This window comes from Typha latifolia, chromosome 11 (assembly GCF_019914945.1).
Source record: "Typha latifolia isolate L0001 chromosome 11, TyphaL0001v2, whole genome shotgun sequence".
In the NCBI taxonomy this organism is placed as follows: Eukaryota; Viridiplantae; Streptophyta; class Magnoliopsida; order Poales; family Typhaceae; genus Typha; species Typha latifolia.
In genome coordinates this window covers 4,231,305-4,245,895 of record NC_133096.1, presented here as the reverse complement: position 1 = coordinate 4,245,895, position 14,591 = coordinate 4,231,305, and the positions used below count along the sequence as shown (strand labels likewise).

Genomic DNA, 14,591 nt, shown 5'->3' with positions numbered 1-14,591 from the left:
TCACCAATTGGAACAAATGGAGCATCAGTTATTTGAGGTGAGCCACCACGATTACAATTAATAGTAAGAAAGAAATTAAAGAGGCTAAAAGTTTGCAGTATGCAGTAAAAAGATATGACACCGACAGGCAAAACACGTGCAGAATTTGAAAACTAACGTAAACAAAACAAGAACAAGATGTACAAACAATATGAAGGTTTAAGTTTCATTCAGGAAAAGTAATGTAAACAAAACAAGAACAAGATGCACAAACAATATGAATGTTTAAGTATCATTCAGAAAAGGTTCTCGTTCAGGAGGTTGCTTCCCTTCAAGTAACCAGTTACATGAGTAATTAGTTCAGGAGGATTTTCTAGTGTCATGGAAAATGTTGTTTGTCAAATCTGCTTTGATTTGATTTGGATCAGCTAACATTTTTTTAAGTCAGCCTAGGTGCCGGAATTGTCTAGTTAATCAAATAAATAGATGATAAATCAGTTATTAGCTTATGAACTGAAAGGTTTGTTGTTGTTATATTACTTTGGTTGTCAACTTTCATTACAAGCTCCTACTTAGCCAACTTATCCTTAGGCTAGGAATACCAAAAAAACATCCAAGGGATAGGCATCAATGGATAGCTGGTTGTATATGTCTGTATCCTGTAAGAAAAATGATTGCAAGGAAATGACTTGGAATTTTACAAAATCAACTTACCATAGATACTTCAGGCAACTAGAGGCCCTCTTATGAAATTAGCTTCATGTGAAAAAGAACAATAGCACCAATATCTAGGAACTTATTGTGATAATAGGCAATTATCATGAAAGGTTAACAATCTATGGAGGTTCTCTTTAAGTCAAGGCTATAGTTATTAGGTTTCTGACTTCATGTACTTCCAATATAATAACCTAATGTGGGTGAAGCAATGGATCTTGTGGTTGTCTCTTGAATCGTTAATTTGATATGAAAGCTGACAAAAAAAAAATTCTTCTTATAAGAAGAGAAATGACATTGTTTATGCTGGCAAGAAAAAGCAAAACAGTACAAGGCTGTCATCATCTAAGAGTAGAGGAATCAACACATCTATGTTGTCTATTAAACACTGATAACATCAAACAAAGGTTAAGAAGGAGATGCTCTTTCTTGTAACTATATCTGGTTTCAGCTTTCCTACTGAGTTGCTTGTTATCCAAATTTAAGACAATGCTTTCTCAGCCTGTCATCGCTAGTAAATTAGCTGCTTTTAACATCCAAAGAAATGGGTAATATAGAAATTCCTGAAACTAAACCTAGTTACCAATTGGGTACCAGATTGACGGCTACTATTAGTTAATTAAGCTATCATTCATAACTACATATTATCGTATTTATAAGTGATGAAGTAAGTTGCGTATGTGATACAGTACAAGTTAACTAGAGTTTGGGTGACTTACAGGAGTCTACTCCAAATTGTGGAAATTTATAGTTTGTGCAGGTTTTTGGGAAATAATCATAAGATATTCATATGATATTAGAAAAATATGAAATCGAATATATTGATTCTGTAATGCCAAGAGCTATGTTTTTGGTATTCAGAAGGAAGTGAAAGTCGGACTCTAATTTGGGCAAATCAGTTCGGAATCTTATTCGGTGAAATCTATCGGACTCCAAAATTTATTCAGGAATCCGTTTGGGAAGTCTTTAGTTTGTTTCTTATTCTGTTTTAGATCAGATGTATTCATAGAATTAGAGATTTGAGCTATACTAGAACTCTTTATTTATTTATTTTTCATATAAATAAGGCCTTATGGCTTGCAACCATAGACATTGATTGAATTTTTATGCTATTGAAATTCGAAAAGTTTTCTCAAGTTCCAACATTGTTTGCTATTGTTGATGCCCTATTTCTGGTATTCTCTTGGAGAATCAAGAGAGTAGGAAGGCTTCAATCTGGTATCGTGCACGAATCAACAAGTTGATGTAGATCTATCGTCTCCTCGCGCAACTCAGCTGCATCAGTATTAACAACAATATTTCATTCAATCTTGAATTCAGGAGTGCTAGCAAGACAGTTTTTTTTTTCTCTATTACCTAGTCAAAGCAAAACTAGCTTACAAGAAACACAAAGAACTAATTCATGCCTTGGACCAAAGATGATAATCACAAGGAAGATAACAACAGTGTTTTTCTAAAACTCAGAGCAACACAAGTTAATCAAGAGTATCCAGAAAAGTAAGAGAATGCAAGAAATAACCACAAACACAATAAAGTAACATTTTCATTAAAATGGCCCTAGACTTATATATCACCGCAATAGAAAGGAAATGTTTTCTTCCCCGTGATCAAAGGGAAACAGAAACTTTACAAGGATGCCTACTTGACCAAGAAATCAAGCAACACAAACTATTTACTACCAAACCCCTCCAATCTTCGCAGCGCAAGCAAGCAAGCAAGAAACCATCACTAGGTAACATCAATTCCCTTTTCAATTCGAACAAAGGGGCTAAACAAGCATACCTACCACCGCAGTAGAAATCCAGAAGTTCCCCGTTTAGTCCCTCATCGTACACATCAGCTCAATCATACTTCTCGCGCCACGAGTATACGAGAAAGAGAATCCATGAGAGGCTGAGCACAAAGTCCCCGACAAGCTGGCGTGGCCAGTCGCGTGCAAGATCCTCAAGGCGGCGCTCGAAGTAGATGCGCCACATGGCCATGGCGGCATGGAGAAGGATACAACCCTTGGCAAAGAAGGCCTGAAAATCGCGGTCCTTGACGAACGCCACCATGAAGAGAAGGAACCCAATAGCAAAGAGCAGAAGCCCGGCGAAGGAATCAGAGGTCTGGATCAGCAACTGATCGTGCGGCGTGGAGCCCTGAAGCTTCTGCGCCGTCTCCGCGCCGTGCCCGAACGCCGCGATTTCGTTCAAGTAAAACATCATCAGCGCGCCGCACGTGATCGCCACCGCCGAGTGCAGCAAGCAGATCGCAAAGAACCCCGACGATGACGCCGCCATCAAGCCTTTCGACCGGTAATCCGGAGGAACAGTAATACCCTAAACCCAAATCGACAAAAGATAGACCGAGGTATGGAGGAGATCTCGAGGTGCCATTTTGGCAAATAGTTGTAGAGCCTAATTTGGGGTTAAGATAGGTTTACTTATACACGATGCTAGGATGGGCGTAGATAATAATTGGGACTAAGGAAATAGGAAATAGAAGATATGGAAGTCCTGTGTTGATCCGTAAAAGGGGAAGTGATGGCTCGCAGGTTTGGTCCGTCTTTTTACCCCCCTCTCAGGCTTCTTCATCTCATCTTATGAGATCTGTAGCTTTCCTCTTTTATCTATCTTTTTTTATTTTATTTTAGAGGGTATGCACGTCATTATCGTTTATAAAGACCGTATCGTGAATAGCGACGATTATCCGGAATCATTCAAACGTCGTGGGTCCGGCACGGTGACTTAGGGAGTTGGTAGAGAGAGAGAGAGAGAGAGAGAGAGAGAGAGAGAGAGAGAGAGAGAGAGAGAGTGTGTGTGTGTTCCGATCTCCAAGTTGCTTAGCTCGACGTATAGGAAAGAGGATGGATGCCAGGCTGGAGAGGTTTGATTGGGAAAGTGTATCTTTTTGCAGTTGTTGGAACAGTTTCGGAATCTGCACCCTAATAAGAAAACCTATAATCGACTAAGCAACCATAATTGATTGACAGAGGAACTATAACGAATAAAACAAAATAGAAAATATCTCCTATTTTTATTATTCAAAAGCTCAAATATTATATATGGGACGATAAAAGCAAATCTTCTCCGGATATATAAACAATTAAATCTACAAGTTTGAGCAAGTAAAACTCTTATAGAAACATTATTCAAAGAGATAAGTGAAATATCCTCTTCTTCCCTAGCCTTGTCGGCCTTTGCTCTCGCTCTAAAGCCCCTTGACCCACCTAATCGTTTGCTACCCTCGCGATCCGTTAATACTACTTCCACTGTAACAAAGAATGGAGTTAAAGGAGTTCAAAGTGAGCCACCTATCAACAAAGCCTCCATTAAAGCAACTAGTGTTGGAGAACTTTCTCAGCAGCTGTCTTGGGCCCAACTATTTAAAACCTCCCATTCAAATGTTGCTATCTGTAGTGCAACCACTCCCTACAGCGACATTCTTCATTGCATACAAATTCTTCCACCACTACAGTTGCCCTTGATCCTAAAAGAATTAAATAAAGTCATGTTGAGCGGAGATTCAATTTGATAGGTAAGATTTTGGGCCAATCACCATCTCTGGAATACCTCTTTAAGGAGACAATGAGATGATGAAAGCCTGTAGGTAACCTTCAAGTTATAGATATGGTGGTTGGGTTTTTCACTTTTAAATTCTCCTTTGAGGGTGATAAAGTTAATGTCCTTATCGGTGGCCCTTGGACTTTTTGGGGCCTAGTGTTAAACATTGTACCGTGGAGGCCAAATTTTTGCCCCCTTGCAAAAGAAATCATGTCAGGCCCGGTCTGGGTGCAACTTGTAAGCCTACCAGGGGAATACTAGAAGGAGGACCTCCTTCTAGTAACCTCATTTGATTTAGGGAGGCCACTAAAAATTGATAGCTATACCCTAGCTCAAACAAGAGGTAGGTATGCTAGGGTGTGTGTCGAAATTGACTTGATGAAACCCCTAAAGCAAACTACACTCATCAAGCCGTCAGGGGAACAAGTGCATCAAGCTGTGGCCTATGAAAACTTGTTGGTGGTATGTTTCCATTGTGGACGGATAAGTCATCGGCTAACTGCCTTTTCTGAAGTTTCTCCTTGCAAGACTATTGGTAATGGCAATTAACTAATCCCGTGGAGAAGTCTGCAACTCAAACTGGCCGAGGGTTACCTATGCATTAGGCTCCATTCAACTCTATGAGACTCCAACTATTGTCGAGCCATATGGTCCTTGGATTTGTTTTTAAAATAGGATGTTGATGATATGATCCGAGTGAGCTGGGTTAGTCTAGAAAATGGGCTTTAGGCCAAGTTGGTCCACTCAAAGGGTATTGGGCTGGGCTCAATACAGTTATCCACTCTATTTGCTTATTTACTTATTGCATTTGCTTTTGTTTAGTCCCATATTGGGTAATGGGCTAAGCCTACTTGTATCTATCTCTTATAAATAGGAGGGCTAATCTTCACTTGAGGATCATGGATGAATTATTATGAAACTTCTGGCTTGAACCCACTTCTCTCTATTCTATCAATTTAGGACTTGACTCATCATGGTTATGTCCCTCTCCCTCGTATTCAACTAGTCATTCCCTTTCGACTCTAAGAGCCGACTCCCTCTTTCCTCATTTTCTCTGCCTTGCGCAACACCCCGATCTAGCGCACACCATCTCATTCATCTCCTCCACGTCCTAAGGTCTTCCCCATGCTCGTAGCTCTTCCACCATCCATTGACAAATCCCATCAATCCATAGGTTCCACCTTTTACATCCATCTCGCAACTATCTGACATTTGGTCAATATTTGCACCATAAATCTTGATCTACTCATCTGATCGACCTGATTTTGATTTCGTTGGATCCTTGACTTCTAAGGGAACAATCTACCAAAATATCAAATCTTTTGGACAGTTAGATCGATCAGAATTTATCTCAAAATATCCATCTCTAGATCTATTCTTATCCAGCAAAGTATTTGGTAAAACCTTGATATCTAGAAATCCGCATATTGCCCCCAATCCCCCAATCCCATTCTAGAAAGTTGACTCAAGGATCTATCTTCCATCCAAATTTGATAAGTATCCAACGGTCGGATCATTAGTAAAGCAGCCTGGAATATACGGCTATATTTAGATCCAAATTAGACCTCAATCACCATCTATTTCGAATTCTTTGCTAGATTTCCTTAAATATCCTTCCATATCTTCCCTATCCCCTTCCATCATATTTCATCTACCATCCATAGCCATTCCATCTCCACTATTCCATCTCCACCATTCATCCTTAATCCTCCATAATCATCCTCCATCTAATCAATCATCCACCATATCCAAGAATTAACGGTTAGATTCGATATATTCTATGGACACCCCGATCCATGACCGTATCAAGCGAGGTCATCCTCCTAGAGGCGCTAGAGCTAGTACTCCTGGAGATGCTAATGCCAGCGCAATCAGCGATGACACACCTATCACCACGGTGGCTCAGGAGATGATGAAGGCAAGTAAGTATACTTTGGAGGATGGTGAGGGTAAGTCTTCTGTGTCTGTACTTGATGGTAAGCTCACCTAGGGCTGTAAGAATCAATAGCCCTCAATCCCTAATGCGTCAGTGATGGAACGCTCAAGTGCCAAAGGGGAACATGATGCTAAAGGAAAAAAACCATTATTTCTGCCTCGTGCTCATCAAAATCGAGGGTCCCCACATCGCGACCCATACCCTAGCTCCTCGAGTGGCTCACTTGCTGACATGCCTATTGCCATCAAGTGGGCTCCTATTGTAGTGCAAGCCACCTCTTGATATCCCCAATGGCTGCATCAATGGATCTATCAAGAGCCATGTCATGGGTGTTGCCCCATAACCATTGACCATACCAAACCCGTGCAATGTTCCCAAGGACTTGACCTCTCTCCACCCCGTCATTACTACCTTTGTTCCTGATTTGATGGCTATTGATGGTTTTGAGAGTACTTCTCCTACTAATTCGATAGTTTCAGAGGTACCATGCTCCACGTTACCAATTTTTTTCCTCAACCAAATGCTACCAATCTTCTGAGAGTTCATCCCCCCACACTAGCCATTTTCCCTTCCTCCTTCCCGATTTTCCTATGATCGACCTTTCATCTATTCTTGAGATGTGTGAGCCTACTACTGAGGGATTTTAATTTCCACCAAACCTTTCCATTCTCCCTCCTCCTTCACTGGACCCTAATGGCATATCGAGCCATGCTGACTTGGTGTCCATTGCCTCATAGGCTCTCCATTAGACCTATGAGAGGGCGATGGCTACGGACGTCTTCATCCTTGAGGAACTCACTGATCCTGACATAAAAACGCACTCGGCCTATAAGTTCTTTTGGCAAAGGAAAATTCAAAATGCCTTCTCTCTTGTCAAAGCTGTTGCTTTTTTAAAGCCTCGAAGGAGGAAAGTAAAGAAGATGGCTCGAGAAGCTATAGTTGACCAACCCCTTTCAGAAAATTGATTTGGCAGTGATCGATAAGGATCTCCCATCCCTAATGGTTTCTTAATGCAGACTATCTATTAGAATATTTGCTGCCTCTCCAAAAGGGAAGCACTATTTTACTTATTCAAGTTCTTAAATTGTTACTCCCTTTACATATTTGCTCTTATTGAGACTCACTCTAACTCTCAAAAGTTCTATTTATTTCCTTTGTAGACTTGAACTAGAATGGTTGGGTTTATTTGTCCCTATGACAAGTGTTGTTGATGGGATTATGCTTGTTGGCGCACCAACATCATACAAATTACCCTCATCCATTCTTCGGCTCAAGCACTACATGCCATAGTCTCTAAGTAAGACAGGTACCGAGTCTTTTTTAATTTATGTTAACTATGCTAGTACAATTTCTTTAAGCCATAATTGGCTTTGGCATGAGTTAAGTCATTTTAATATTAATCTTCCATGGATGCTCATGGGTGATTTTAATTGCACTTTAAGTCTTGATGATAAACTTAGAGGTAGACCTTTTTTCCTTACTCATTCGGCTTCGGTCTTCCGTTCTGAAAAACCCCTAGATACAAGTATGTATCTAAATGCTAGGCAGTGATATCACTCGTTCACTTAAGTAAAACTCTAAATAAATATTAAAAATGAAAACAGAGATGAACGCCAAGATTTTAAGGTGAAAAAACCCAAACGGGAAAAAACCACCGATCCAAACTCGGATCAAAACCAATCACTAGTATAGTAGCGGTTACAAGACTGACTCACAAAACAATCCGTCGAACCAAACGACTTTGTTCCTCTCAGTCTTGCTAGCTAGAACCCACGATTCACTGCTTCTCGTGATTGAAGTCCAACCTTAGTAACCCTTGAGATTGATCTTTCATCTAAATAGCCCTTAAGACGAAAGATTAAGTTTTGTAGATGAGTGGAATCTTGATAGTTGAAGAACCGATGTAGCCTCAAGAAGTCTCCTTCAATAATGCTTCTTCAACACCCTTAGAGATAGGGCATCACAATCCTTACATATGATCTCCAAGATAGAGTCAAATCCAAGTCTTATTCGAACTCACGAGAATCCAATATTTTCAAACTTAGTTGGTGCGTTCGAACGCGGCCCGGGTGCGTTCGAACGGACCCGAGTGCGTTCGAACGCGACAACTTGAATTCTTCAGGTTGCGTTCGAATGCGTTTGTGAACGCAGCTCTCGGTCTGTGTGAACGCAAGTACCCGCGTTCGAACGCGTTTATGAATGCAGCTCTCGGTCTGTGTGAACATAAGTACCCGCGTTCGAAGGCGTTTGTGAACGCACCGCGTTCGAACGCTTTTGTGAACGCGGTGTGAACTCGGTGTGAACTCAACAGCTTTTCTTTAATAATCTTGCAATTCTTCAAACCAGAGATATTCTAGACTTGTATAAAGCTCATATACATGTAAAAATACACATAGAATATTTTGTACACAATTGCCAACAATTAAAAACCTAACACGTTCACTTATAGACAAAACGGATTTAACCGATGTGGGCTTCTCTAGTTTGCCTTATACCTAGTGTAATAGTCGCCATGGAGTTGCTAGGATTCTTATTCGCTTGGACCAAGTTTTCATTCATTCGAATCTAATGGCATAGTTTTCTTGAATTTCAGTATAACACTTACCTAGGATTGCCTCGGATCATGCCTTGATTATGGTAACTCTAGGTTTTTTTTCAAAAAATATGTTAATCTACCCTTTCGCTTTGAATGGTTCTAGTTTGATTACTCGCAAGTTAGGGATTTAGTTGATAATTGTTGGGGTTGGCATACTTTCTTGGATCTTCCCCTATTCAAACCTTTCACACCAAGCTTAGCTCGATCCAAAACTCAGTCACCAACTGGAACCGTTCTTGGTTGGGTAGACTTGAGTCGAATTTGGATTGAGTTAAGCTGGAGATCTCTAGGTTGGAGAGGAAGGAAGGCCTGAGCCACCTTTTGATTGTTGATAGTTCTACTTTATCTATTCTAAATCGTAAATGCACTGCCTTGCTTCGTTAAATCTGTATGAAATGGCATAGCAAGTCTAGATCTAAATGAGTTGTTGATGGTGATGAAAACACTAGATTTTTTTTCATATGTCTACTAAGATTAAGCACCAAAGAAATTTTAATGATAAAGTTTTTTTTTATGATGATTCTATTTGTGTGTCCCATGTGGATATTAATGAGGCATTTGTATTCTTCTATAATGAGCTCTATTGTGAGGATGTTGGGACTCAGATAGCCCTAGATCACTGGCCAGACTTGCCTAGCATTAATCCTATCTGCAGTGATGATTTCATTAGGCAGTTCATTATTGAGGAGGTAAGAAAGGTGTTATAATTCATGCCGATTATAAAGATTTCCGACCCTGATGGCTTTCAAGTTGAATTTTATCATAATTATTGAGATATAATTGGGTTGAACCCTTTAAACTCTTTGATTGATTTTTAAAACTCTTTTTTTCTTCTAGCCTAATGGGGGCAAATTTTTTTGACTTTTATTCTAAAAAAGTTGAATCCAGCTAGGGTGATGGACTTTAGGCCTATCTCTCTCTACAACGTGAACTACCGCATCCTAACTAAATTATTAGTTGATAGGATAAAGCCTCTCGGGTTTGATAAGTTTTAAGCAGATGACCTTTCTGGTCGGCCGCCATATTCACGATAACATAGCTCTTGCGCATAAGTTAAGCAATTACATTAACTCGTCTAAATTTAAAAAGGACTATATTATGATTAAAGTGGACTCGAAAAAAGCTTATGATAGATTGAATTAGTCTATCATATTTAATGTAGAATTGATGCTTGTGTTTGCTGTCCTATTTTCTTGGCTTTGATCGATGGCTCCCCCTCGAAGTGGTTTAAAGGAGAAAAAGGTTCCGTCAAGGAGACCCGCTCTCTCCTTATCCTTTTATTTTAGTCTTGGAAATTTTTACTAGTCTTGTGAGGTAGGAGATTTCTATTGGTAACATTAGTCAAACCAATTTTTGGTAGTAATGTCAATATTAGCCATTTAATGTATACTAATGACCTACTTTTGGTCATCGAAGCTTGTTCTCGGGCTTGTGCTGCCATGGTAAATATGTTTGATAAGTATAAAAGAATCATTAATCTGCGGATGAATAAGACTGTTTGAAGTTTTTTTTTCAGAGAGGATTCCCACCTACTTCCATTCAGCTATCCTTAATAGCCTTCATATGCTGCATAGGAAGTATCCTTTTAAATACTTGGGCTCTAAGATCTCTCGAGTCAACTTCATATCTAGGATCATGAGGAATTCCTATCCAAAATTAATGCTAAGCTTGTGGCTAAAAGAGAACTTGTCTAAAACAAGTTGGACAAACTATTTTAATTAATTTGGTCCTTAATTTGATGCCCATACATCTTATGTCTTCTACCTGGAGTTCCCTGGCAGTCGCTGATTGTATTGCCAAAATCTCTCATAGATTTATATGGGAGAAAGGTAAGTCTAATAAAGGACTTCACTTGATCGGTTAGGAGACTGTCACCCAGCCTAAGTCAAATTGAGGTCTTGGCATCAGAGACCTTCACTCAGTTAGGATTTCCATGTTAATTAAAAGTGTCCATAAGCTCCTTAACGGGGAGGGCAATACTTAGGCTAAGGTATTATAGGTCAAATATGGGACCCCTCACCCTTGGGCCAAGAACTTGCCTCGATATTGTTCTTGGAGTCAGAGACTAGTGGTAAATGCTATGTACGAGATTAGAGGTGGGCTCATCAATCTTATCCACAATGGTAGGGGTTTGGATGTCTGGCAGGAGCCCTGGATCTCACCCATCCTATTAAACCATTGGCCTACCTATGTGAACATTGACTACACCTCTTCTCTTTTTAAAGTTTCTAACCTTATTCTTAATGGCAAGTGGAATGAAAATATGGTTTACTTGATCTTTGGTGATGATCTCGGCCATGTTACATGCATCTCCCCCTAAATGGTAGGACTGACTAGTCGATTTGGAGGTTACACTCACCTAGCTAGGCAACTACTAACTACCTACTGTCTACTCGACAAGGTGGATGTTTGGTCTGGCTAGCAAAGCCTTTGGTGTCTAAGCATCCCGTCTAAAATAAAGGTCTTTATTTGGAAGATGTGTTAGGGTAGACTACCTCTCAAATGTACTCTTGGTTATTTTGATCTCTCCTTGGATCCTACCTATTTTGTCGGCTCCATCCATGATGAAACACTTAACCATCTTTTCTTTCATTGTCGTGTGGCGGTTACTCTTTGGGAGTATGTGAAACAACATATCTCAGGCTGGCTGCTCCACTAGGATAGTTGGGTTGAGGGGAACTAGCTCAAAGAGGGCGAGGATCTATCTACCAAAAGTAAAGCCTAGGTTAGGGCTTTGATCATTACCACTCTCGGCTGATCTCGCATTCGCACATATAGGGAATGTAATAACCCAACTAGAGTAAAAAAAAAAACTAAAACTTGCTAGGCACAACGCGACCGGCCACGCTGTGGCCAGCCTCATGCCCAGCATGCCCTGCATGCCGTGGCAGCGGTGGGGGTGCCATGCACCTCCACCGAGCCACGCTTCTACAGGCCGCAGGTGACACGTGGAGGTGGAACTCGGCCCACCGGCCACTCCGCCGCCGTCACGTGACCTTCTCTCTCTAAATTTTTCCTCTTTCTCTTTCTTCCTCACATTCTCTCAATCTCTCTCTCTCTAGATCTCTCCCTCTCTCTCTTCCTCTAGCTCACTAGCAATCACTGACCGTCAGGAAGAACCGTCTGATACACTTAGTTAGGATTTTATCTAATTAGCTAAATCCAGCTCTGCACAGTTTTAGAAAAATATTTGTAGAATATTCGATATATATCCAAATAATATAAAACTAGTTGGATAAGGTCGACAACCTCTATATCTACCAATTTGATATTCATGACTTCTCCAGATTCGGAATATATCTATGACAAAATAAAAGCTTAATCCTAACTAAGTGTATCTAGATTGAGAGTGGTCTTATAACACCGCCTACCATAGCAGCATTGGCATGACTCTATTTTAGGTGGTGTATGGATGCATGGCTCCGACGTTACGCATAAATACAAAAGTTATATATTAGGAAGATACGGATCCAACCCAATTAGTTTCGTAATTTTCTAACTACCGGAGAATATCTGAAAAATATTTTTCCACGGTTGGGCGAACTGCTTCCTACAATAAATTCAGATCTTAATGAATTATTCCGTAGCCGATCTTTTGGTTCTAGATCCTATCAATTGGTATCACAGCCCTATCACCGTCATCGGCCCTTCTATCCACCGGTGAGCCTCTCTTTCTCTCTTTCTCTCTCCCTCTCTCTCTCTCTCTCTCTCGGTATCCTCTCGGGATCGTCGGAGGTTTGAGCCGCCAGCGAGAGGCCAACTACTGAGTGGCCACCAGTGGCCGTACCCCTCTCCTGCGGCCCAACCCTCTTCCCCTTTTCTCTTTCTTCTTCTTCTTTTTTCTTCTTCTTCATCTTCTTCTTCTTCTTCTTCTTCTTCTTCTTCTTCTTCTTCTTCTTCTGCTCCTTCCCTTCTTTCCTTCTCTCGAATAGCACTACTGCGAGGTGCTGGGCTCGACCCAGCACCCTTGCAGCGCAAGGTGCCCATGCTGGGCTGAGCCTAGCACTGTTTATAATTATATATATATATATATATATATGCATATTATTGATACTATTCAAATCATGTTTGATTATGCTATTAATTATTTAATTAGTTTAGTTAATCTAATGTATTTAATTTATATGAATTAAATCTAATTATGTAATAACCCAACCTTAAAAAAAATTAATTAATTAATTAATTTTGGGCATGATGTGGCCGACCACACTATGGTCGGCCTCGTGCCCATGCAAGCTGCTCATGCAGCTTGCGTGGTGGGGCGCCACGCACCCATTGTCGCTGTCATAGCCAACCGACTACGACCAGCTGGCCGCAGCGCCGTTGCTACCCCCCCTCCACTGCCTTCCCTCTCTTTCTTTATATATCTCTCTCTCACACACATATTCTCTTTCTCTCTCTCTTTCTCTCACATATTCTCTTGCCGACGCCGGCCTACCGCCGCCATTGCTGCCGTCGCCGCCACAACACCACCCTCACCGTCTCTCTCTATAGCTCTCTCTCTCTCTCTAAAGACTCATTCTCTCTCTCCTTACCCTCTCTCTCTCCCAATCACCTCTCTCTCGAGCTCTCTCTTTCTCTCCTTCGCTTATCGACGCCGGCCTGCCACTGTCGCCGCCGCCGCTATGGCCGAGGTGAACCTCCTTCCCTTCCCTTCTTCTCCTTCTTCTTCTTCTTCTTCTTCTTCTTCTTCTTCTTTCTCCTTTGTTCGTTTTACTTCTCTGGTAATAAAACACGTGTAAAGTACTTATGTTATTTAGTTAATCTAAATTAGATCTTTAATTTAATTTGTCAAGAATAGATATATCTAGTGACATGGTAAGTGTAATTAGTTTAATTTCAGTTACTTATAATTATAAATATTTGTACATAAATATATTTTTAACTTCATATATTTTATTAGATTAATACATGTCTTTATAATTAGGTATATATATATATATGTACAACTTATTATACATTATTATGCACGTAATATAATAGTAGGCTTACTTAATGTTTATATTACATGATTAAGTAAATATTATTTTATATGCAACTCTTAATTTTTTTAATAAGGGTAGCAGTGACAAAGTAATTAAAGTACAATTATATAATATTATATAATATAGGTGCTTGTATCTTAAATTATATTATTGTACATGGAGATCTTTTACGTTTTTTTATCAAAAGAGATTGACTATTATATACTTAATATATAATTAGCAAACTATGGTTTTATAAATAAATATACAATTAGAATAATAACATACTAATATTATTATAATTAAATATATAATATAGATCAAATTATTTAATAAAAACAAAAGAAGGAATTTTAAACCTAATAAATCATCATATGTTACACAAACGGATCCTAATTGGATAAATAACTGATCTTATATTACTTAAATATTTTTAGATCCCGAACCCTCTTATTTGAGACCTCGTGGACCCTGATGATGAGTTGATGTTGGACTGACGGACGTGAGAGATGCGTGGTTCATATCCTCTAATCAGACTATGAGTAGTTTTATCCCCTAGATGCATTTCTCAAATTAGGTTATCTTATATATTATGTACATGCATGTTTTGACCTCCAGCATGATTATATGACTTTATCTCGAGATGATTACAGTCGAACATATTTTTATCATGCATATAATTAGGCTGATATTGAATATGAGTATGATGATGATAAATAGAGTTAATGAGAGATGATTGTATTGTTATAAGGTTATGTCGAGTTGATCTTTAGCATGAGTATGCATGTAATAGATTAGCATGAGTATGCATGTGTTGACGATACAGTTGGAGACTACATTGCATCATTTTTCTCTTG

General features: G+C 39.6%; 1 protein-coding gene across 1 annotated transcript; it reads right to left on the bottom strand.

Moving 5' to 3' along the window:
• Positions 1 to 2,208: 2,208 nt before the first annotated feature.
• Positions 2,209 to 3,272, bottom strand: LOC140798286 (uncharacterized). Its single transcript, XM_073152095.1, has one exon. It carries the CDS (start codon positions 2,973 to 2,975, stop codon positions 2,535 to 2,537), a length of 441 nt encoding a protein of 146 aa, XP_073008196.1. The 5' UTR covers positions 2,976 to 3,272; the 3' UTR covers positions 2,209 to 2,534.
• Between the last annotated feature and the right edge of the window lie 11,319 nt (positions 3,273 to 14,591).